A 23,627-nucleotide genomic window follows, 5' to 3' on the forward strand; every position below is an offset into this window, starting at 1 on the left:
CATAGCATGTTTTCAGTTCAGACTCTCTGACCATACATTCATTTATAATTTGCATAGATTACTACACAGTGATGCAATTATAATTTTTAATCAAATAAATTAAAAACTTAAATTTTATTTAAGGTTTGCTTAATTATTTTAATTAAGTTTAATAATTTATTATTTAGACAGAATCAATCTAGTTAAATTAATGTTCCCCCCCCTTATTTTGGATAATGTTTTTTCCTGTAAAATAGTAGCGGAAACTATAATTTAGTTGCCATGGTTATTTGTGTAACGTTAAGCCCACTCAGTAAAACTAGGACTTTTATTTTGAAATACATATCATAGTCATCTGTGAGAATAACTTTTGAATGGTGAATGTTAGATAGTAGCTGCAGTTCCACATAAGTCGCAAGATACTATTAATAGCCAAATCGTAAGTTTTACATTTTGCTCACTATTAAGACGGTCACTTAAAAGTGTCAGATAAACGGATCAAACCATTGACAAGAAAGAGTTTTAACAAGAAATAACGTTAACGTTACAGGAAAATGGTTGGTTGGTACCCTTCGCATCCGTTTATTACTTTGCTTGACTTTTCACGATTCGGAATGCCACTCAAAAATGCTTAGATTGGCTAATCATTAGTTTTTGTTTTTTTGAGACATAGCCATTGTCTGAAGTGTGGGAGGGAGGTTTAGGAGGCGCGTGTGTTGTTGAGTTGTTGCCTAACAACCTCTGCGTTTGCAGCGCCTGCTCTCCACATCTTCTCCTCTAAACAAAGTCTTTCTCCATTTCTATTAAATTCTTATTTCCTGCCAAGAGCTGTTCATCAACTGCTGATTCTGGTTTGGGAAACTATGAATGTCAACATCAGCAACTTTATGGAGGAGAGAAAGGCGAACACAGAAGAGGAAGCACCGTACATGGAGATGAAGGTGAGCTTAATTTCTAATAACAATGGTGGTGCTTGGGTGTTTTAAAATTAAACACGTACATTTTTATGTCTATATATTTATATTGCAAGAGAAGTTATTGTTTTATTGTCCATCTTTTATAGACAAATTTTGGTAACAAGGAGAACCTCAAACCTGCTTACAAAACACAACCCAAACAGACCAAAGGCAGGCTATATTTCAAGAAATGTATAATTTAAGGACACGTGCATATGTTTTATATTTGATATTATATATTGTAAAAAAAAAATATATATATATTTGATTTTCTTTATATTTTAAAAATGCTATTGGAAATGTTTAATTTTGTCTTTTTATTTCCAGAAGAGAGTTTTGGACTCAGTTTACCTCTGGGAGAGGAATATGAACGAAAAAAGCAGAAGTTAAAGCAAGAGCTACGCCTTGATTACCGGCGCTTTGTGTCTGAGGTGCAGTGTGCTCCTCTTTTATTATATATATATATATATATGTGTGTGTGTGTGTGTATCTATATAGCGAATAAATCATACAATAAATATATATAAAAAAATACTTGCACACCTGTTTCTTTTAAAGTTTTAAGTAAAAAAACTATTTTTTTTAATAAAATAATTTCTTTCTTAGAAAAAAAATCAAATGATTGCTGATCCACTTCTACAGTCCCACATGCTGTCTCTCCCCATAAAAGAACGGAGATCAGCGAAGGTAAACCTGTGTTTGTTATCCATCTGTTTACGTATGGATCACTAAAGAAAATTCTGCATTCCTTGGCATGACCCAGTTCAGTCTGTTGCACAAAGACCCACCCTTTCTGTTTGGCAAGCCCTCAGTGACATGAAAAATGATTTGCTTACGCTTAGTGGATAAGCTATCTTGTGGCAACCAGTATATTGCGGGACTGCAGATTTGTTTTGTGTAAACATTTGAAATTTGTTCAAACATAAAAGTCTTATTTGATACTTTTTTATTATTACCATAGCAATGTGTTGTTCTATTAAAGGGGACCCATTATGCCCTTTTACAAAGTCTTGATTTTTGTTTTCACTTATTTTACATTATTGCAGAACCTCTCTTCCCAGTCTGTCAGTAACACTCCGGCTGCGTTTGAAATCACATACTTTCTTGAGTAGGTACTTATTTTCAAATAAGTAATGAAGTCACAACCACTAAAAATGTTCGTTAAAATTTTTATTATTATATAGTATGAATGTAATACGGACGTACTGCATTCGCTATGCTGTCATTATAATGTGACCTACCAGCATCAGTTATAAATGTCGCTTCACTGCCATTCACAAATATTCTCCCCTGGTCCATCGTATGCCAGGAGAAGCAGGTCATTTTGGACATACTACTTTTGTTACATAGAGTCTTTCGCCTACTATATAGTAGGGAAGTATCTGATTTCTGATGCAGCCTCGGTTTAGTTCCTGTCTCTAATAAGCCCCTCCATCCGGAAAGCGCAATGTGGTCTAATTGGTCGGCTGGAGCAGTGTGTTGTAATTCGTCAATCACTTTGAGCGTGTTTTTTGAAATGTCACGCTCACGCCCCTTAACATAACTACAAGTTTCAACACGCTACTAATGCAACTCAACCAGGCCCCGCCCCATTTTTGCTTTGGCCATGAGTGGGAATTATTTAAATGAGGAATATTGTGACGTTTACATATCTGTAAGAAAACTCAAGACTATAATCCAGGCGTTTCAAGGACAGTGCTTACTGTCCCTTTAAAGTGGACTTTGTTCTTTATTCAGACCTTTTTCATTCTCGAACAGCAACTACAGATTAAAAAGCATAATAGGTCTTCGTTAATGTAACGGTTTTGTCTTTTGTGAATCTACCCAGGAAAAGCTGCAAGATGAGAGAAACAAGGAGTATAATCTGTTTCTGCGAGGGCAAGAGGGAGCACAGAAAATAGGGAAAACTTCAAGTACTCCACAGGTTTGAATGAAATAAAAATCTATATTGTTGTTATATGTTCTATACAGCAACACTAGGAATAAATAAACTTAACAAATGTCTTATTGAACCACAATTTGAGTTTTTATAAAACTCATATGTTGATTGTGTCTGTCAGGCCCTGGAGAGAGATGGTTTTGGCTCTATTACTCCAAAGTACCCAGCTGGTTCTCCAGAGGAACGAGTGCAAAGGGGCATTCAGGCCCCAGAGAACATTGTGTTCTCAAGGAGGGATGTTGCCACTCTAACTGAGCCCACTTCCGGAGTGCCTAAGGTATCAAGGGCACGGAGACAGTGGGATGAGACGCCAGATCGCTGGGAAGGCCCTCACCGAGATCACACCAGTTCTGATGAGGAGATAGAACTCCTAGAGAAGGAAAGGCTTAGAAACATACAGGAAGACACAGGTGCAAACAGGAGAGGAGGAAAACACAGCTCACACAGGTACATCTTCCAAGTTCTCTCTTCCACTTTCTGTTTATTCTGGTGGCACTCAGAAGTTTATTAGTTATATTTAGGAAGCATAATAAGAATCATATTCTTGAGGGACTTGCGTCTCAAGTTAATATGGTTTGATCTTTCGGTTTTAGTTTCAGTTTCGGTGTACTTCATGGTTGTTTTTCCTCAAATGAAAAGGTGAAAAGCTTGTGAAGTGACTCTCAAAGCATGTGTTCATGTCCTCGTATATTGAGACGGCAGACACTGAAAACACAGTGAGCGTCACTCACGTGTGTGAGTTTGTGTATCGGATGAAACCACGCCATTTTTTCACACAAAGACATGCAGAAATCACTTATTAGCGACATACACTGACCGGCTGCTGTCACGTTTATTTCTGCTTTGTGATAGGCTATTTAATCCATATTGAATAAAAATGTCCAGAGCGTATCATTATCGACGTAAATTTTATCGCGATCTCGATATGATACGTTTACCGCCCAGCCCTATTATATATATACCTATATACACAATATTAGTGCTTGTCATTCACAAAATGTACCATGTAATGCAGCCCCCCCCCCCCCCATGCATTAATTTAATAATTTTACAATGTTGCTTGCATAAAAAGTAAAATATTTTTGATTTAGTTAATAAATAACAAAATAATTAGTCCATCTTCCTTACCATTGTCTTTAACATAAACTACTGTTCAAAAGTTTGGGCTCTGTATGATTTTTACAAGGTGTCATTTATTTGATAAGAAAAACATTACAAACAGCAATATTGTAAAATATTATTATAATTTAAAATAACTTATTTTATTTTGGTATATTTTAAAATGTAACTTTTTCCATTGGTTATGAAAACCTAAATTTCCAGAAGCCGTCACATGGTCCTTCAGAAATATTTTTTTTACTGTCACTTTTGATCAATTTAATGCTTTTGCTAAATATATTTTATTCTTTTGAAAGAACAAAAATTTTTCAAAGGTAGTGCAATATAATGCATACATGGAAAGAAGATCGTTTAAGCGGAAAAAAAGCTTACATTTGTTTTTGCAATAATAAAAAAAGACCATTTGCAGATGGTGTTTTTTTCACAACATGATATTAACAGTCCGACTATATCTGTGAAAAATAACTCATCACCATAGCAACATTCAAATAAAAATAGCTTAAACAGATGAAGAGCCAAATATAAACCAATGTAGAAAGTAGAAGGGTTGCACACAGTTTTAGATATGTTACATTTGACATCTTACCTACTAGACACAGTTAATGCAGACAGCTGTCACCAGAAGAACACACAGACCCTGACAGCACATCAACTCAATTATACTGATCTGTAATTAGAGTAATTGGGGTATAAAGCCAACTTTACTTTCAGTGAAAGTAACATATTTTACCTTACTTTCGGTGAAAATAAAACTGCGGTGAATCAAGTAGCCAAAGTGGTAATTACTCTCGCAGGAGTCTGTATTATATAAACCCACCTTTCAATTTTCTGGCTTTTGAGTCTGCCTGTGCTGGAAAAAATAGTCGAAATATGTGATGGTTTTCAGCCTTAATTTTGTAGATTTAACTATTGAGTCAATGAGAATTTAACTGTTAATTCTGAGGGTTTCTAACAATGCAGAGACAGGAGACGCTGAGTTTGCTGTGTTGGAAAATTGTATCGACTGGCTTTATTGTCCATTCTATCAGTGGGATTGTATTGATTGGTGTTGATGGGGAGGCTCAAATCATCTGATGGATCTGCAGCCAGGCTCTTTAATCGTGTGTGTGTGTGTGTGTGTGTGTGTGTGTGTGTGTGTGTGTGTGTGTGTGTGTGTGTGTGTGTGACGTAATGGTTTGGCCGGAGCTGCAGAGATCAGGGTGTGTTTTTAGTGTAAGGCACTGGATGGAGTTTTATAGCTTTTTTTGCTTTGTGTGATTTTAATGTAGTCTACAAGCACCGACTCGAGCGCAAAACAGATCTGTAAGCGAGCAGAACATGACAGAGTTTGCTACAGGACTCATGATTGGTAAGGTTAAATCAAACTTTATTTACGGTATAAAAATGTGTCTGTAATTTGTAACCTGTGACTGTGTCATATATAGGTGCTGCTGAAGGGCTTGAGGCCTCTAAGAGGAGGAAGCAACGTTACAAACTTGAGCTGCTACAGCAAATAGCCGAAAAAGAGAAGAACAAAAGAAAGTGAGAAATGATTTTAAGTATTTGGATTAAAATCTTTCAGGGCTCAAATATTCACTTGACCATCTAAACTCAAATTATACAGGGAAAAGGAGCTTGAGTTGAGAGTGGCTGCAACAGGCGCTGTTGATCCAGAAAAGAAGGTGAAGGTCGTCAGATTTTTAATCTTTGATATGTCATTGTTTTACATTTTTATAAACATGGTTTTATACTTTATATTTTTTTAAAATATGTGAAATTTAGGATGTAAATATTAGAAACGTCTAGAACTGTTTTAATGACTTTTTTATTTAATGGCATTTTCATGACATTAAAGAGTAAGAATATATTTAGCATAAATATTCAGCAAAAAAACAAAATTAAGCTCATTTTATGCTAAATATTTATTATATAGTACATTTTTTATTTTGTCTTTAAATCCTTTAAATTGTCATACAAATGAATTGTCAAAAAATGTGCTTCCATAATGAAATAGAAAAAAAATCTGTCATTATTTACTCAGCCTCATGTTGGTTTAAACCCATATGCTGTTATTTTTCTGGGGAAGTAGAAATATTTAAAGAAGCTTTCTGCAGCTTTTGGTTTACATAATCTAAATTGGTTAAGATTATCAATTAATAATTTTGCCCTATTCCTCACACAGAGCTATTTAATGGCTTTAGAAGACTTGTAATATAGCGTTCAAGTAAAAAAAAAAATCTTCTTTCACTTTGGAACTTGACAGAATTTGAGATTGACCCAGTGGCCTGGGCTTTGACACATTTTCACTGCAACCATAGGTATGCAACAACTGCTGTGCTCCTGTTTACAGTCATATCACCTTGTTTCTCACAGGCAGACCGACTCAAACTATTTGGTGCCATGACCCAGGAATACGAGGACAGGAGAAGGGATGTGCCTTACCAACCAGGGCTGGGTCATGGGGTCTTTAGGGCCGACTCTGCCAGGCGGCTCAAAGAAGAGAAATTTCCACAAGCACCAAGAGATAGCGCACCTCCCGAGAGACCTCGTGTTGCTTTCCAGTCGCCGTCTCTGGACCACAGCACTGTCTTAAGCCGACTGGCTAACACATCAGGCCTTGGTCTGGAGGCTCGAGCAGGGTTGGGGGTCAATGGTGCAACCACTGTTACTGAAGACAAACACAGAAGCCTTTCAAGGACCCTGGGGGAGATGGTTGGCCCAAGGTTTGTGTTAGATCTTGTGTTATGTTCTTAGATTTTGCACTGAAACAACAATTGTACTGAATTAATAACATTAAGAAAAAACAAAAGTAAAGGTGTTTAATAAGATGCCTCAATAATACTATAGACACTATTTTGTTGCATATTTAATGAAATATTTCTGTTCTCTGATGTCAGAATTACAGGTGTGCATCCTCCTTTGGGTCCCTCCATCCCTGACTCCTATCAAACGCCTTATGATAATGCATATTACTATTATGGAGCCAGAAATCCTCTAGACCCCAATCTGGTCTATTGTGAGTGGCCTATCTTTGCTTTAGCATTCTATCTTGGATTCCCTGACTATTTTGTGATAAATATAGCTATTGAATCCCTGTTTAATATGATTTTTGTGTGTGTGTGTGTGTGTGTGTTAGATGGACCAGAAGGGGGTCAACAGTCACACATCCCTCCAGAAGCACATTGGCCCGTTCTGCAGCCTCCCACTGGAGGCCTCACACAGTAGACACATGTTTTCATACTTAACTTCCATATTGAAATGACAACAAAAATAAATACTGTGGAAATATGAATTTATAAATAGATTTATAATGTTTAATTCGTTTTTTTAATGGCAAGTTAAGTTGAGGTATCAGTTGGGGGAACATTCATTCAGATATACCATAATATAATAGAATAACATAATGTTCATGCTTCTCCATAGACCGATCAGCCATGCTGGAGTTGTTCCCTCAGAACCAGCGTTCTTTTCTTCCAAGAGGCTGCAGCAGCCCAAGGAAAGTGCAGGGAGCTATCAGGAAGCCCTTAAGCTGCAGGTACTTTCACAATATTTTATGCTATGAGGTTTTTTAACTGTCATGCCATTGAAAGGGTCTAAATTAATTATTTAAATTCCCCTAACAGGGTTACACAGCTTTACATTTTAATGATTTAAATAAAAATAATTACTACGTGAATTGTATGTTGTACATTGTAGGATTTTAATTGTTATATACAGTTTAGAAAGTCAAAAACTCCAACATGGGACAAGCCAAAAGTCATTTAAAGGGTTAGTTCACCAAAAGATTAAATTTCTGTCATTAATTACTCACCCTCATGTCTTTCCAAACCTGTAAGACTTTTGCTCATCTTCGGAACACAAATTATTATATTTTTAATAAAATCTGAGGCAGGTATTAAGTTCCTCAACTTAATACTGATAGATATATCAGATAGCTGGAAAGCTGTTTGTTTAACTGCCTGGTTGCAAGATCATTGAGTCTGAAATAGTGCAGTGAAGGATTTGACAGGAAGAGATCAGAGCAGAATACACTATTTCCCAAGGTAAAGGGAATCTAGAGGCAGATCAGAGTTACTTTAAAGTGGTTAACTGAAAGTCTGAACTTTTTCTTCTCAAAGGTTACTTGTAAAGGCTGATAACATAATTTTTTTATTAGGATAAATCCCTTGAGATGCATCATGTTGAGTAACATGTTAGGTAACACTACTTTGATTTTGATGTTACACTTACAATATTTGACATTGAGGCTTCATTCAGGTAGGCAGCAATTTTCCCCGTATCCAACTCTTCCATTTAGTTTATTTTTAGTTTGAATAGCAAAACAAACACATGAATATTTCAGTTTTCATTCGTCAAAATGCAGCAGATAAGATTTTGACTTTTTTTATTTGTCTGAAAAACAAGCTAGATGATGCACTGTGTGAACAAAGCCTAATTTTCTGAATTGTGGAGCACAGATTCAAGAACGACAGCAGAGACGGTATCATGAGAAGGTGGAAAAAGAGCTGTATGACGCTAAAATAGAGGCTGAGATGAAGGCCTACGAGCCCTGGGGACGAGCAGGAGGAGGAGCCCCTCTTAGAGACGATCATGGAAATCTCATCAGTACGTATGCAGAGTTCACACTTCCCTCAGTCCAGTCAGCTGCAATCACTGCAGTTTAATAAGGCTTTACTTAGTGCAATCCACAAATGGTGGACCATTAGTGGGAGTATTACAAAAACCTTTTTTTATTGTTTACATACCCTTTGTGAATCTGCAAGATATTAATCAAATACTAATAAATTTTTTTGTTTTATTTAGAACTGCTCTAAAGTTATTTGACACAGATATTTATATGTATCAGGGTTCCTACGGTCATGGAAATCAAGAACATCAAGAATATTCCTATAGTGAATATGATTCCTGGGGACGAGCCTGGACAGAGAGATGGGAATCACAGGAATCAATTACATTTTAAAACATAGTAAAAATGAAAACCTTTATTTTAAGTTGTAATAATATTTTACTGTTTATTGTATTTTGATCAACCCCAAAATTTTGAACTGTAGTGTAAATCCCAGTCATCCCACTTAGGCTATAGCTCAGTGTCAGTTGATTCAGAAATTTTGGTCTGGAATTGAGAGCTGGCAATCTTCACGGAAAACAATTAATACATTTGCATACTATGTATTACAATTAATACATTTGTATACATTTTAATACTAGCCTATATTTTTACAGTCATACTGATACTGAAATTTTGTGGTATCAATCATAGTGATTTTATTTATTATCACAGTAATTAAATAATAGTCATGTTTCTGTGTTTCAGGTGATTTGAAACAAATGCATAAATCTAATGTGGACGCTTATGATTCCGGAGGCAGAGTGGCCCAAATTCCAGTGGCTACTAAGACAGAAACTTCACCTTATGCATCAAGTAACTGTGGCCACAGAATTACAATTTGTCTCACAATCAGAAAAATGATGTAACTTATAAGTGGAATAGAACTTTTAAATATCTGTAATGACATGCACTTTAGAGTAGGTTTTCAGCCAGTGGTCAATGAAGGTACTGCATAGGGTCTGTGCACTTCTAAATAAAATATATAGACATTTTGTAAAATATATATATTTTTAAATTGCACAATTTATTTATATTTAATTAAAAAAATATAAAAATGTATAAAAAATATTAAAGCTTTTGACTTTGATTGTGGATATTATCATCAAGCCTTTTAGAAGCTATAAATAAAAGACCTTTGTGAACACTCCATCCAAATCCTTTCTACCTCTGTAGAGCCTGCAGGTCTTGCCTCTTCTCAGCCACCTTTACAAGCACGGGGTAAACTTTTTAACGAACTGCCCACTCCACAGCAGCTCCATGACCAGGAATTGTACAAGAATTGTTTGAAACAACAGGTACGAACCCACTTTCCTCATTCAGTCACCTTTGTATAATGTTGTCTGTGCTTTTGGCCTTCCATTTCACTTTGTCATCATCCTTGGGATGAACAGATCGAGGAAAAGAGGAGAAAGGAGGCAGAAGAGAGGGAGCGGAGCCGGCTAGAGGACGAGAAAGAAGAGAGGCGGCTTGCCGAACAGCGAGCTCGGATCGAAAGAGAGTATGAGGAAGAGCAGGAGAGGAAGCGTCAGAAAGAGAAAGAGGTTCTTTGCTGTTATATTATATGAATCCCAAAAAGGGCTTGCTGAAAGGAAGATGTATTCACTTTGAAGTGCTGGTCTTCACCCAGATTGAACATATGAGTATGTAATGAAATAGTCAATACTCTAAAGGCTTACCACACCCTTATAATCTCTAACAAACTGCTACTTTTGAGACCCTCAATGGAAAAAGATGATTTTTACCCCCATAATGGAGGAGTTACAGCATCTACCAGCAGGGGCTAACTGGACCATGCTTGCTAACTCTAAGCCGTTGACCTAAAAAAACAAACAAACTTTTATTGTCAAAAGTGTAGTGATGTATAAAGCACAGGTCACACAAACCAAGCAGCTTTGTGTTGGTCAGCTCGACAAATTCATGTGGCCAACTTGAAAGTCAGATTTTGAAAGCAAAATCTGCGTGGGGAACTTTTATGCCCTTTATGTGAAACTCTCCTATTGGACTGTATTTCACATGAATCCAAAATTTCACAGAGTAACTGTAAATGTGACCGCAACCTTGCATTGAAAGAAAGGTACAGAGTCACAGGATGTGCTTCCTTTCCATCATCTATTTTACAGCATATAGCCAAGAATGGGGAGTTGATCAGGCAAGCCGAAGAGCGCCGTAAAGAGGCTGAAAAACTGAAGAAAGAAGAGGAGGAGAAAGAGAACGAATCCCTGAGGAGGAGATACGATAGAGAGAAGCAGACACATCTGAAGGAGGTGAAGGGTGCACATTATCATGTCTGTTACATTTGTTCAAAAGGCTTTTACCTCAAGCCAAGCATCCTTTTCTGTGCTGACATATCATTCTCAAATACCAAAAGGTCCACAGGGCACCGTCACCACCCATACCAGCCTTGCAGAAGATACTACGTAAGCAGATTCCTAGACCTCCCTCGGCGGAGAGCCACCACTCTTCTGCAACTGTGTCTGTGAGTGACACGCATGCACACAATTACATAATGATTTACATGGCGTTTAGACGCCAATGCTTGGGTGTTTTCTTCAATTATGGACACACTAGAAAATAAACACTTTTCACACTCTCACTAGTTTAATTTGTCCTCTAACAATGTTCAACCATATATATGTACTTGAATCACCATCACAGGAGTATTCTTTTTTTCTCTCTCTGAAAGTCTTGAAAATGTCCACCTCATTGTCATTTCTGCTACATCTCAAATGACACTATCGTGTTTAACTGCCTTCTGTGGTGGAAATGACATTTTAAACATAAGACAATTTTACTGTGATTTCACAAAACGAAAATGAATCAAAATTAGTTTTGATAACAAAAATCAACTACTGGAACAAAGAAAGTGAACGTCTAAGTGAATGACATTTAAAATGATTAATCACAGTTTTTTTTTTTTTCCTCTGTCTGTTTTCAATTAGATGCGCTCGATGTCAGCACCACATTCTCCCCCGGTGCCTGCCCGCAGGAACGAGATCAGGGCCACAGGTAACTCACATCACCGCTTGTACTCTAGCCATCGGAGCTATAAAGGACAAAGTCCCTGAACTGTATACTGTCTTTTTCAGAAGAAAGGCAGACAGTGATCAGGGAGTTATCAGCCTTGCGTAGGCAGCTGCGGAGCGAACAGAGACGTCTGGAGGGACAGTTAATGCAGTCCAACGAAAATGACCATATCCCTCCCATTCATGGCAGGTACTGTAATAAACAAAAATACAGCACAGACACATTCAGAACACGTGTGTCAATTAGACCCTTTAATGAAGGTCATTTCCCTCCACAAACATATTTATGTATATTTCACTGGTGTTCCTATATATTTGGTAAGTAGCCATGTAGTAAATGGGATAATGCACAGTCAACAGGTCAATATTTCAAAATAAACCCCTTCAGAATGATGTACCTGATCATCTTGTCATGGTTTGTCTTGTCATCATGACCCTCTGACTGTGCATTATGCCTTACATATTGAACAGGCCAAGAGAACTTCTCCGGGAGGATGTTTATGAAGTGGCAAGACTACGCAGACAAGTACCCAGCAGGAGGCCAGCTTCCCACACCACTGCAGCAAGCAACATGCACAACCTACAAGATTTTAATCATCTGAAGTACAGAGGTAAATGTCACACCGAGTTTCCTCTTTTGCTTGGAAAACGTCTGCAGAACTCTTCAATGGGCCTGTAATTTCACTCAAAAAGTCTCATCACAGCCGTGATGGCTCCCGAAATCCCGTTCACCAGCCTTTATTACCTTCACATACATATCCACCATCAGCCGCACTCATTTCCTGTTGCTCACGCTCTGATCCTTTGTTAGCTTCAGTGTAACATAAAAAAACTGCCATCTGCTCTCCAAATAGCTTGTAAAGTCACACTTTTACACACTGGCTAAATGAGTTCAGCGAGATACTATTTCCCAAGATGGCCGCTATATTGACTGACTTGCCTTAAATGGATTTTAGGTTTTAGCCTTTTAAGTTAAACTTTTAGATTCAGAATAATGGATCTTATGGATGGATGGATGGATGGATAAATGGATCTTATGGATGGATGGATGGATGGATGGATGGATGGATAAAGTTAATAAAAATATCCTTTTGTAATCACGCAGGGTTGTTGGTTAACTAAAACTACTAATAATTGTTTTTGTTCATTGAAATAAAGCTGAATTTTTAAAAAAAATATTAGATTAAAATAAAATAAAATTAGAAATGTAGCATTGGAAGCTAACTTAAATTATATTTTTAAGTTGAAGTACTAAAATTTCTTAACTAAAACTGAGATGGTTATAAATGAAATAAATAGAAACAAACAGTAGTCAATATTTGAAGTGGATCAAAACCTTTCATCAAAGTTATACATGAATTTTGACCAATTCATGTTCTTGTCTTAGGACAACTTTTGAACTTTTTTGATCCACTTCAAATGTTGACTACTATTTATAAAAAAACCTAATAAAAACGACAAACATAACAAAATGACTAAACCTTGAAATAAAAAAGTTAAACAACAAAAAGTTAAAAATAAAAGCCAATTCAAAATATTAATAAATACAATAATAGTATATAAATAAAATGCCACTTTTAGATATAAGCAATGGACATTTTGTCTGGCTTATTTGTGTAGACGCGAATAGAGAAGTTAAAGATTAAACAGGAGAAGATCATTGTAGCTAGTATGAATTATCTTAGGAATTTAAATTTGAGGCTTAAAATTAATTACACTTGGATGCCAAGAGCAAAAACCTGACTGAAAAAAAGCTGCATTATTTTATATCCAATGTCCTGATGCTAATGTGTTTTCCTAGAGGAATGTCTGTGTTTCATGTCCCTTTGGAAGTCTTTTAACCTTCTCCTCTGCTCAGATGATGTATTCATCAGCTCTCCCTCTCATCTTCTCACCCCATGGGTTGAATGGTCGTATCAGTCATCAAACCCCCCAGCAGGAGAGAAATGAGTAGCATCTCTGTGAGCCGTGACTCAGCGCCTGTCTCCATGCCCTTGCTTTGTCATGCTCTATATTCAGCTGTGATTCCCTCTCTACATTTCTGTCAGCTGGTTTGGCCATGGCAGAGCTGCTGTTCTCCTGTCATGAATGATGGACAACACTAATATGCAATATGAGTCTCTGTTTTCTGTGATTGGATTATATGTGTCCATATCTGTATTCAACATCCCTGCATTATCTGCTGTAGTCCTGGAGGAGAGGTTGACTCTTATCTGTGTGTGTTTGTGTTATCAGAAGGTCCATCACGTGAGGAGGTGCGACAGGCATATCCAGACCCCCCCAGTGATGATCACAGTCTAGATATCCAGCAACAGGCTCTGTTACGACAACAGCAACGAACCATCAACAGCCTGAGGAGGGGCAAAGCTGCTGGTCAGTCTGTTTGTGAGGAATGGGCTTTTTTATGTCTATATATAATATATATAATCAAGTGTAGCGTCAGTTCTGGCAAGTCACGTTAGTCAAGCTTGCATCAATTCATTCTCAGCTGATACACGTCTACCTATAGGAATACAACGCCTATCACTGTATACATATATAAGCTCCTTCAGTATTATCAGCACCTATTGCGTTTCTCAGGAGCTAATTACCCTCCTCCATCCCCAGCTCCTCCTCTCGGCAGTCAGGATTTGGCATTCCCTTGAATCAGAATAAATTCTCGAATTATGTTATACTTTATCTTGTATCTTGAATAAATGATATCTGCATGTATTCATGTTGGTTCGGTTCTGTTTACCCTAAGGGGGGTTATTGCTGCTCTCCCTGCTCTTATTCATGCTAGGCTGCATGGATGCGCAGGGAGTTCATGCCCTGAACAGAACCATACCGCCAATCCAAACTGTATGCTAAAGGTCAATGGTATTTGAAGATAGTGGACCTGACAGAAATACAGTTGCAAGAAAAAGTATCTGACCCCTTTGCAGAAAATGTGAATAATGTTTATAAAATGAGAGGGATCATACAAAATGCATGGTATATTTTTATTTAGTACTGTCCTGAATAAGATATTTTACATACATTTTTTTACATACAAAAAGCTGAATTTATTAAAATGACCCTGTTCAAAAGTTTATGAACCATTGATTCTTCATACTGTGTTGTTACCTGGATGATCCACGACTGTTTTTTTTGTTTTGTGATGGTTGTTCTTGAGTTTTTCTGAAGAACATTGGGCAGTTAACTGCTCAGGACAAACTCCTGATAAATTAAACTGCCCAATGTTCATTAGAAAAATCCTCCAGGTCCAGCAAATTCCTCAGTTTTCCAGCATTTTCTGGATATTGGAACCCTTTCCAGCAGTGACTGTGATTTTGAGATCCATATTTTCTCAACAAGGCCAATTGAGGGACTCACACAACTATTACAAAAGGTTCAAACATTCACTAATGCTCCAGAAGGAAACGTACATTAAATCTTTTGGGGGTCATTTCTCAGCCAAATTTTAAGTCATTATTGTGTTAAATGAGAAAAGCATCAAATACATTACAAAAAGTAGCTTTAGAAATATTTTTTTGTTGTTGATTCAACATAAAATTTATTACACAAACTTTTGGGCTTCAATGCCCATGATGGTGAGTAAATGATGACACAATTTTCATTTTTGGCTGAACTATAATGTTTTTTTTTAATTATTTGTATGGAAATATGAAAATATTTTTTTAAATGAAGTGATACTCTAAATAAGAAACTAAAACTGCCGGTAGGTGGTGGTCAATGTTTTAATGACTAAGTCATTGAGTCATTAATTCATTCAAGAATTAAGAGTCAATTGGAGTCAATTGCTCTCTTTATGAATAAACCATTGAATCATTGGTTCACCTGATTAATTCGTTCAAATGCAGATTGATTCAGAAACGTATAACATATATATACTACTGTCAAAAATTTCAAGGTGAGGAATTAATACTTTTATTTAGCAACGATGCATTCAATTGATCAAAAGTGACAGTAATAATAATAAAAAAAAAATATATATATATATATATATATATATATATATAAATATTATATTATATATATATATGTTTTTAGCATTCACTGAATATATGAATATAAAATTGAATCTAAAAAATTTTTTGAACTCATACCTGTATTCCCCTGGGCAGATTACTTTGATGTGGTGTCTTCAGGACAGCAGCATCATAAGCAGGTATGTCTACGAAAAGGTCTACTTTTTTTTTTGTTACTTTGTGACCCATTTTTTTCTGAGCCCTTAAAGGGTATCTGCACTCCATTAGCACTGTCTGACAGTTCTGGCTATTGACTTGACGTCTTTATTGATGTGTTTATCACCGCAGAGGCTGAATTCTGCAGAGGATCCAGGCAGACGCTTGCTGTTAGACTCCGAGAGTGCCTTTATTGGTAAGTTTCTCTAAAATGAAAAACGTAGGGAAGCGTTTTATTCACCAACGTGACACAAATGCTTTTTCATCTGAAAAGTTTAGACTTCTAGATTACATTTAAATTACACCCACCAGCATAAAGAGTAAGATTACTCAAAAAATACTGACCCTCGTGTGGTTCCAAACCTGCATGACTTTTTCCTTTTTGAATATTAAAGAAATAGTTTTGAGAGAATATAAGTCGATGGTAACCAAAACTGCTTTTACCAACATTCTTCAAAATCTCTTTTGTGTTAAACAGAAGAAAGGACGTCATACATAAGTATTCTAACATATTCTGCCATTAATTATTTTGATATATTTGTAAAGCCCATACTTCCAAAAAGGTCTTCAGAAACTGATATGAAATCTCGCCATGGCTTCAACACATAAGTTGAGTTACATCGCTTGTCTGCAACACAGTCTCAGTGATATGCAAGATCCTATTCCCCTGCAAAATTGTATTCTACCGCAATGCCTGTTAAAAATCACATTATTGTGATATTTAGTTCTTTAGATCATTTTTAATTTGACCATTTAGCTTTAGTAATATAATGTGATATGTAATTTAAAAAACACTTAAAGGAGTAGTTCACTTTTTAAAAAACTTTTGCTGATAATTTACTCACCCCCATGTCATCCAAGATGTCCATGTCTTTCTTTCTTCAGTCGAAAAGAAATTAAGGTTTTTGATGAAAACATTCTAGGATTTTTCTCCACATAATGGACTTCATTGGGTACCAAACGGTCCAAGGTCCAAATGACAGTTTCAGTGCAGCTTCAAATGGCTTTAAACGAAACCAGACGATGCATAAGTGTCTTATCTTGCGAAACGATCGGTCATTTCAAAAATAAATAAAAAAGTTTAAGTTTTATAAGCACAAATGCTCGCCTTGCTCTGTTCAGTGATGCACGTTCGTGACTCTCCTGTTCGGACTCGTTCATCAAAATGAACAAATCTTTTTTCGAGTAATTTCGTTCGTTGAATGAACGAAATGACTCGAAAAAAGACCTGTCAAAATTAACAAATCTTTTTAGATTTTTTTAAAAATCTTTTTTGAAACAAAAAAGATTGGTTCATTTTTCGTTTCACCCTTATGCATCGTCTGGTGTCGTTTAAAGCCATAGCTTTGTTAAAGCTTTGTTAAAGCCAACAAAGATGTCCATTATATGGAGAAAAAACTAGAATGTTTTCATCAAAAACCTTAATTTCTTTTCGACTGAAGAAAGAAAGACATGGACATCTTGGATGACATGGGGGTGAGTAAATTATCAGAGAAAGTTTTTTAAAAAGTGAACTACTCCTTTAAGGGGTACATTAGAGTTGGGGCATATCGATTAACATATTTTAGAAACAATAGGCGTCTATGGGAAGTATAGGGGTGTTTGTTTGTGTGTCAGTATGAGCAGCAGACAATGCGTGACACAACCATCAGACAGCTGCTGTCACTGCCACCAGGGATGGAGGACGGCTATAGTGTGACAGCTATGAACACCAGACAGAAGAGAGATTGACTCTGAGGTGAGGATAATGCCTGTCCTCACAGCAGCACCTCAGAGAGATCAGCACTCACCTTGTAAATGAGTTCCCAAAACAGTCTCGGTCTCATTCAGTAAATGCCTTTTCATTTGCTCAGTTTCAATTACCAAGCTTTGATTGCTTGAATCGTGCATGTTTGAGCTAGAGAGAATCTCGAGAGAGAGGAAGGACTGCAGAGCCTGCTGTTGCTGAACGTTTGTCGCCTGTAAATAACCAATCAGTTGTTTCTACACAGACCCCAGTGGCGATTCATTCCGTCTCCAATCCAGGCGTGACCAGAGAGCGAGACCGGCAGTTAGGAAGGCAGACATCTCTGGTGTAAGAAACCCTTGTTGTACATAACTACATCCTCACTTGACCAAGGCAAAGTCATTAGCTCTGTTCCAAAACTTTGTACTTCGTACATGGGCAGCTACCTTCCAAGGGGATATTCAAGCAGAACACATTGCAGTGGAATATGGAAGGCTGTATCTGAAATCATGCACATCCTTACTATAGTAGGTGAAAAACCTATGTATGAAGAGTAATATGTCTGTACTGTGTCTACTACACGCATAGAGAATGCAATGCAGCCATAGACTCATGTTTTTAAAACTTGAGCGTCACATTTTTAAAAAAGGCATGTCATTTGCGACTGCTAGACGCTGAAAAAGGGATAACACATGGTCAAACATGTCCGTGCTGCTTTTCCATTTTTTTTTTCTATGATAGAAAGTACAATGCAAAAATATGATTCAGTGGAATCTTGTAACTAACTGATCTGGAACACTCAATATAGGCAAAAATAGTGCTCATCTTGACTCGCAGTTGATTCCATTACAGTAATCCTCTAATAAAAATAAAACATGGCACACAAATGTTGTGTAAAATAGTTTATTGATACTTAAGTGTTGGACAAAGTATTATCAACGTTGTTTTTGGCTACGTCTGAAATCGCTCGGTACTCTCTCAGTAAGTACTTCTTTGAATAATGCACTCTGAGGGTCATGCTGGCCACAGCAGAATTATGCAGGTCCTATTTCATCTAATATTAATTTGTTTTAATACGGTTTACTCAAGCTAGTTTTTTTGTTTGTTAATCTCTACTACTAGCGGTTGTCTTCTCTGCTGAAGAATATGTGCAGTCTGCCTTAGAATTTGGTCAACATTAGGTATCTTTGAAGCCTGCCTACTCTTTAGAAGCCTTCCATCAGGTTTTGGAACGGAGCTAGTATTTTTTTTTTTTGAATGCATCCACAAAGACTCTGTGCTGAATGACTGTGCTTTTGTTTTGTCGATAGGATGTGGTAAACGGGTACACTCGACCTGACAGTGGTCCTGACAGCCAGTCCCTGCACTCGCTAACCAGCGCAGAAATAGAGCGGCTGAGGGAGCGCACAAAGAACAAGATGACATCGCTGAACAACATGAGAGAACATGATTGGAGATCAGGTCAGGAAATCTGAATTTGAATCTCGCCCAGCCAGACTACTTTTGACTACTAACATGAAGTCTGGTCAACTTTGCCGCATAATTTGGCGCTCAAGACGAAGTTCTTTTCCAATTGTTTGATTGGGTTAAAAAGAAAAGATCAAAAAACCTGAGCAATGGTATTTTGGGCTTAATGCGACCAAGTTTGCTGTTTTACCTGACATTTAAGGGTGGGTAATCTAGATATCCTAACTAAACAAACATCAAAAACGTAGCATGTTATCGCGATACCTTGTTCTAGCTACTCTTTTCGTAACTCTTTCCATGACATTGACTGAATTTTCCGTCATTTATGAGACAACGCTTCCCTGCCATTGACTGAATTTTCTGGCTTTCCATGTTTTCACTGTTATACAGTAGTTATACAATCTCTTCTGAATAAGTACTGAATTTCAGGCAAAAACAGCGCGGAAACAAGCAATAAACACATTACAATCTTTTTTTCGGGACACACCATTTTCTGGGCTTTCGTTCAAAATGTTGCTTTTCTTTGTGTAAAAGAAAAGAATGCATGAAGCTAGAATAAAACGTTAAAACGGTGTCTGGCAACTTTTTTTTTTATAACGCTGAAAGAGATGAATATTTATTGCTATGCTAAACTGTTAGCTTGCTAAACACAAACTAGTAGGTCAGAAGCATTGAGATGTGTATATTTTGTGCTGTCTAGGGGAAGTGTCAGCTGAGGAAGGGGAGGAGCTATGGCCACAGTCTCCTTCAACCAATCGGCGTGTTTCCATTGACACCATTGCCACAGAACCCTGGTTACGTCCTAGTTCCTCAGATACGCTGAAGAGATTCATGGGCGGTCGCAGGCCATCCAGCCGAAACAATGCAGGCCAGGATTGGGAAGGGCCGTCCACTTATCATGGTTAAATCTCATTCTGAATTCTTAACCAGTTTTGTAACTTTGTATAGCTATATTGTTTATTCAAACGTGTACACATGACGCTAAAGATGAATGTTTACAATTTATCAGTTTCAGGAAAAAAGTTTATTTTGTTTCTTTAAGACTGTAAATTGTTGTGAAATGAAATATTATACTTAGGAAGTTTTGGAACACTTTCTGTAGCATTAAGAGTCTGTTTTTGGAGCATTAATCAAGTCTGTTCCCTCCAGCCAGAGAGTGCAGTCTGGGAGAAATTAACTTTTACTGTGACAGTGTATGAATGTGTAAACGGCATGCATTCTGTTTGTTTGTCAGGTAAGAGATTGTACTTCCAATGCTGCAATTTGTGTTTTGTTTTTAATTTTTAATGATTACTTTACAGAAGATGAATTGTAAGTAGGAATATGAGGTTATGCAAGCAAATGCAAACAGTATACCTGGAAATCGAAGGTAATGTAGTTGAGTCTATTGACTCTTAATAAATAAAATATTTTAAGAATTTTTTTGTTCTGTAATGCACTTATTTCAAGTGACATCTGTGGCTAGGGTTAAACTAGAGTTTCAACCAGATGTCCGCAAACATAAAATTGTCGTCAAGTCGTCATGAATTGATTGGATGAATGTGGTTTGCAGTAAACACGTCATCAGAGATGTCTGCAAGAGGGAGTGGAAATTATTTTGACTACGAGGGCACAGTGAATTAAAAAGCACAAATATTGGAATATTCCATTAAAAAAAGGAACTCTATTTTGATTTCATGGTGACTTTAAAAATCGTGTAGTGTTCCCTTTCGAGAGGTCTCTCGTATTGCATAAGTTAGCTTACGCTATGGGAAAACGTTGGGATGTTGGGAGAATATTGAAGCAAATTTTAAAAAAATCAGTGCAGCTGCACAGCAGACATAAAACTTAGCTCGTTCATTGGCTTGTGCTGCGGCAACTGGACGAACCTATGGCGAGTTGGCTAGGATGTGCAAACCAATCAGGACGCTTCGCGCCTGCGCGTGTCAGAGCCCGCCAGAATGGGCGTGGCTTATAGCTATATAAGCCCCCGTTTCGTCATAGAATTCAGATTTAATCTTTTTCAAGCGATCATTAATAATTAATCAGCAAGTTTCACTTCGCTGACCTCCGGATGAGAAGCCTCACTGCAGTCGAAAAGCCTGCAGTTCTGAGGATGCCGGCTTCCTGGTTTTCAACTGTACGCCGCCTTCAGCCCGCTGTTCTGCTGTGTCATCCGGCGCGCTATATCCTTTACAAGCATATACTGTAGTGTGTTCGCCGTTGAGACTCACTTTTCTAAAAGAGCAATTTCTAGGCGTTGTTTCAAATGCCTTGGGTCTCCTGCGCATTGTGCAGAGGCCCTCTCTTCGGTGGAGATCGTCACATCCTCTGCGCTTCCTGTCTGGGCCGTGACCACGCGGAAGCTGCACTCGCTAAGGGCGGCTGCCCGGAGTGTGATGAAATGGAACTCTCCACCCTGCAGTCTCATCTGGCCTCCTTTGCCCACGACGACCCCTGCCTTCCGCTCCACCTTTTCCTCTGATCGAGCCGTGCAAGAAAAAGCACCGCGCACAGAGAATGCCAGAGCGGATGAACACGAGCGAGCACACGCCGGCCCAGTCCCTGCGTGTCTCGCTCTCTCCCAGAGAAACACCCTTGCCGGTCCTATTTACTCAGGCGGACCAGTGCCCCTCTCAGCAAGTGGCCGGTCTCGTCTCTTTTGGTGGATCAGATGAGAAGGATGATAGCGTTTCTATCGCTGTATCCGAATGTGAGGAATGGGCGGGCTCCGTGACTTAACCCGCGCCCTCAACACAAGCCAGCGCGAACGACGTGAGAACCAGCTTTGACGCAGAGCTTCTCTGCGTGTTAACTAAGGCCGTTGAAGATCTCAGGGAGCCCACGCGCAGCAGGCTGGACAAATGGTTCCTGCAGGGGCGCCTACAGGCCCCTCAGCACAGACCCACCCCCTCCTTTCTGTGGAAAAAGGGTACGAAACGATTTCTCCCCTCGTAGAGGCGGTGGCCTCACACCTCTGCCTGCCCACCGCTATGGAAAGCTAAAGCGACCCACCCATCGAAGCCTTTCCGCACCTTTTCAGCTCTTGCTGGCCAAGCTGCGTTGGCGCTTCACACCATGGCTGTCCTCCAGGTTTTTCAGGCCAAACTTCTCTACTCGATGGATGAGTTTGGACCTGAACTGGAAGTTTTCAGAGACCTGCGCAGCGCCACAGACCTGGCTCTGCGAGCCACCAAATCAACCGCCCAGGCGATTGGTAGGTGCATGGCGAACTTGAACGTCATCTTTGGTTGAACTTAACAGAGATGAAGGATGCAGATAGGGCAGCTTTTCTGGATGCCCATTCAGAATGCTGACAACTAAACAAATCCTGGCGCAGATTTGCCCAGGGGATTGGTTTTTCTCAGTGGATCCTCAGTGGATCTGAAAGAAGCTTACTTTCACATTCAGATAGCACCCCATCATAGGTCATTCTTGAGATTCACCTTCGAGGGGCAGGCTTATCAGTACACAGTCCTACCATTCGGGTTATCCCTAGCACCTCGTACCTCGTTTACGAAGTTCATGGACGCAGCTCTCGCCCCTGAGACAACGGGGAGTGCGAGTGTTGAACTGCCTCGGCGATTGGCTGGTTATAGCACAATTGGAGGCGCAATTAATAACTCACAGATCCTGGCTCCTCAGCCATCTAGAATGCCAAGGTCTCAGGATCAATGCTTGATATGATATACATGAGAGCGCGGCTAATGTCAGAGCCCGCACTCGCCATCCAGTGTCATCATTCAGAGCAGGCGCTTTCGCTTCTCTCAAGAGATTTCAGAGGATGTTAGGCCTCATGGCCTCAGCATCATCAGTACTCCAGTTGGGTCTACTGTACATGCATCCCCTCCAGCGCAGGTTGAAACCCCGTGAACCAGCTTACGCATGGCGATCCGGGCACTTACGCATCAAAGTGAACCAGGCTGTGTCAGAGCCCTGGCTCCTTGGAAAGCAGCCAACTGGTATCAGTCCAGCGTGAGTATGGGCAGGATTTCGAGGAGGAAAGTGATCTCGAAAGCTTCTAACAGAGGTTGGGGGGCCCTATACGAGGACGCCCTTTGGTGGAGCCCGGAGAGGTGCCTACACATAAACTGTCTAGAGATAAGAGCAGTCGCTCTATCACTAAAAGCTTTCCTCTCATACATAAAAGGTCACCACGTCTTGGTCCCTTCGGACAACATGTCACTGGTTTCATAAATAGTCTCAGGTCGAGCAACCTGCACACCATGGCCAAACACATCATGCTATGAGCTCAGCTCAAATACTCGTTCCCTACTCTCAGGGAACCGATGTTACGTTAGTAACCGAGACGTTTTCCAGCCTGTATTTCATGACTTATGAACTGGAATCATTCTGTCATTTTCAAACGGCTTACAATGCCTCGTTTGTGGAGAAATAAGATTATAGCAAAAAAGGTCACAATTTAATTTATTTGTGATAGTACACCTCGCTTTCAAATTGGCAAATTCAAACCGTAAATATCGGTCTTTAATGTGACATCTCTGTAACCGCAAACTGCAAGTAAAGCGAGAGCGAACCGATCATCTTTCTTTTCATCACTAATTTTAGCTCGAAATGGAATGGTGAGAAAAACTGTACAACTTACAAAAATGCAATATCGCTTATGCAATCGCTCAGTTAGTGTTTCAACCGCAGAAAGACGTCAATAAAAGAGTTAGTGAACA

The 23,627-nt window shown here is 38.6% G+C and overlaps 1 protein-coding gene across 2 annotated transcripts; it reads left to right on the top strand.

The window, feature by feature from the left end:
• Positions 1 to 326: 326 nt before the first annotated feature.
• On the top strand, positions 327 to 20,387 carry cspp1a (centrosome and spindle pole associated protein 1a). 2 transcript variants are annotated; one of them, XM_077244565.1, is made up of 29 exons: positions 327 to 418; positions 806 to 920; positions 1,043 to 1,106; positions 1,263 to 1,366; positions 1,542 to 1,622; positions 2,764 to 2,859; positions 2,996 to 3,321; positions 5,262 to 5,341; positions 5,418 to 5,514; positions 5,597 to 5,654; positions 6,346 to 6,695; positions 6,870 to 6,988; positions 7,109 to 7,193; positions 7,396 to 7,507; positions 8,430 to 8,577; positions 9,287 to 9,394; positions 9,755 to 9,876; positions 9,973 to 10,122; positions 10,702 to 10,845; positions 10,950 to 11,057; positions 11,521 to 11,587; positions 11,668 to 11,794; positions 12,076 to 12,215; positions 13,840 to 13,977; positions 15,711 to 15,754; positions 15,903 to 15,966; positions 17,762 to 17,844; positions 18,807 to 18,957; positions 19,664 to 20,387. In XM_077244565.1, exons 2-29 carry the CDS (start codon positions 843 to 845, stop codon positions 19,867 to 19,869), a joined length of 3,450 nt encoding a protein of 1,149 aa, XP_077100680.1. In that variant the 5' UTR covers positions 327 to 418; positions 806 to 842; the 3' UTR covers positions 19,870 to 20,387. The 2 variants fall into 2 exon arrangements, with proteins under 2 accessions (XP_077100680.1, XP_077100681.1); XM_077244566.1 differs by having other exon boundaries at positions 11,671 to 11,794.
• The last annotated feature ends 3,240 nt before the right edge of the window (positions 20,388 to 23,627 follow it).

The sequence above is a fragment of the Siphateles boraxobius genome, unplaced genomic scaffold (genome assembly GCF_051911475.1).
Source record: "Siphateles boraxobius isolate OS27281-9 unplaced genomic scaffold, OSU_SipBor_1 26, whole genome shotgun sequence".
Lineage (NCBI taxonomy): Eukaryota > Metazoa > Chordata > Actinopteri > Cypriniformes > Leuciscidae > Siphateles > Siphateles boraxobius.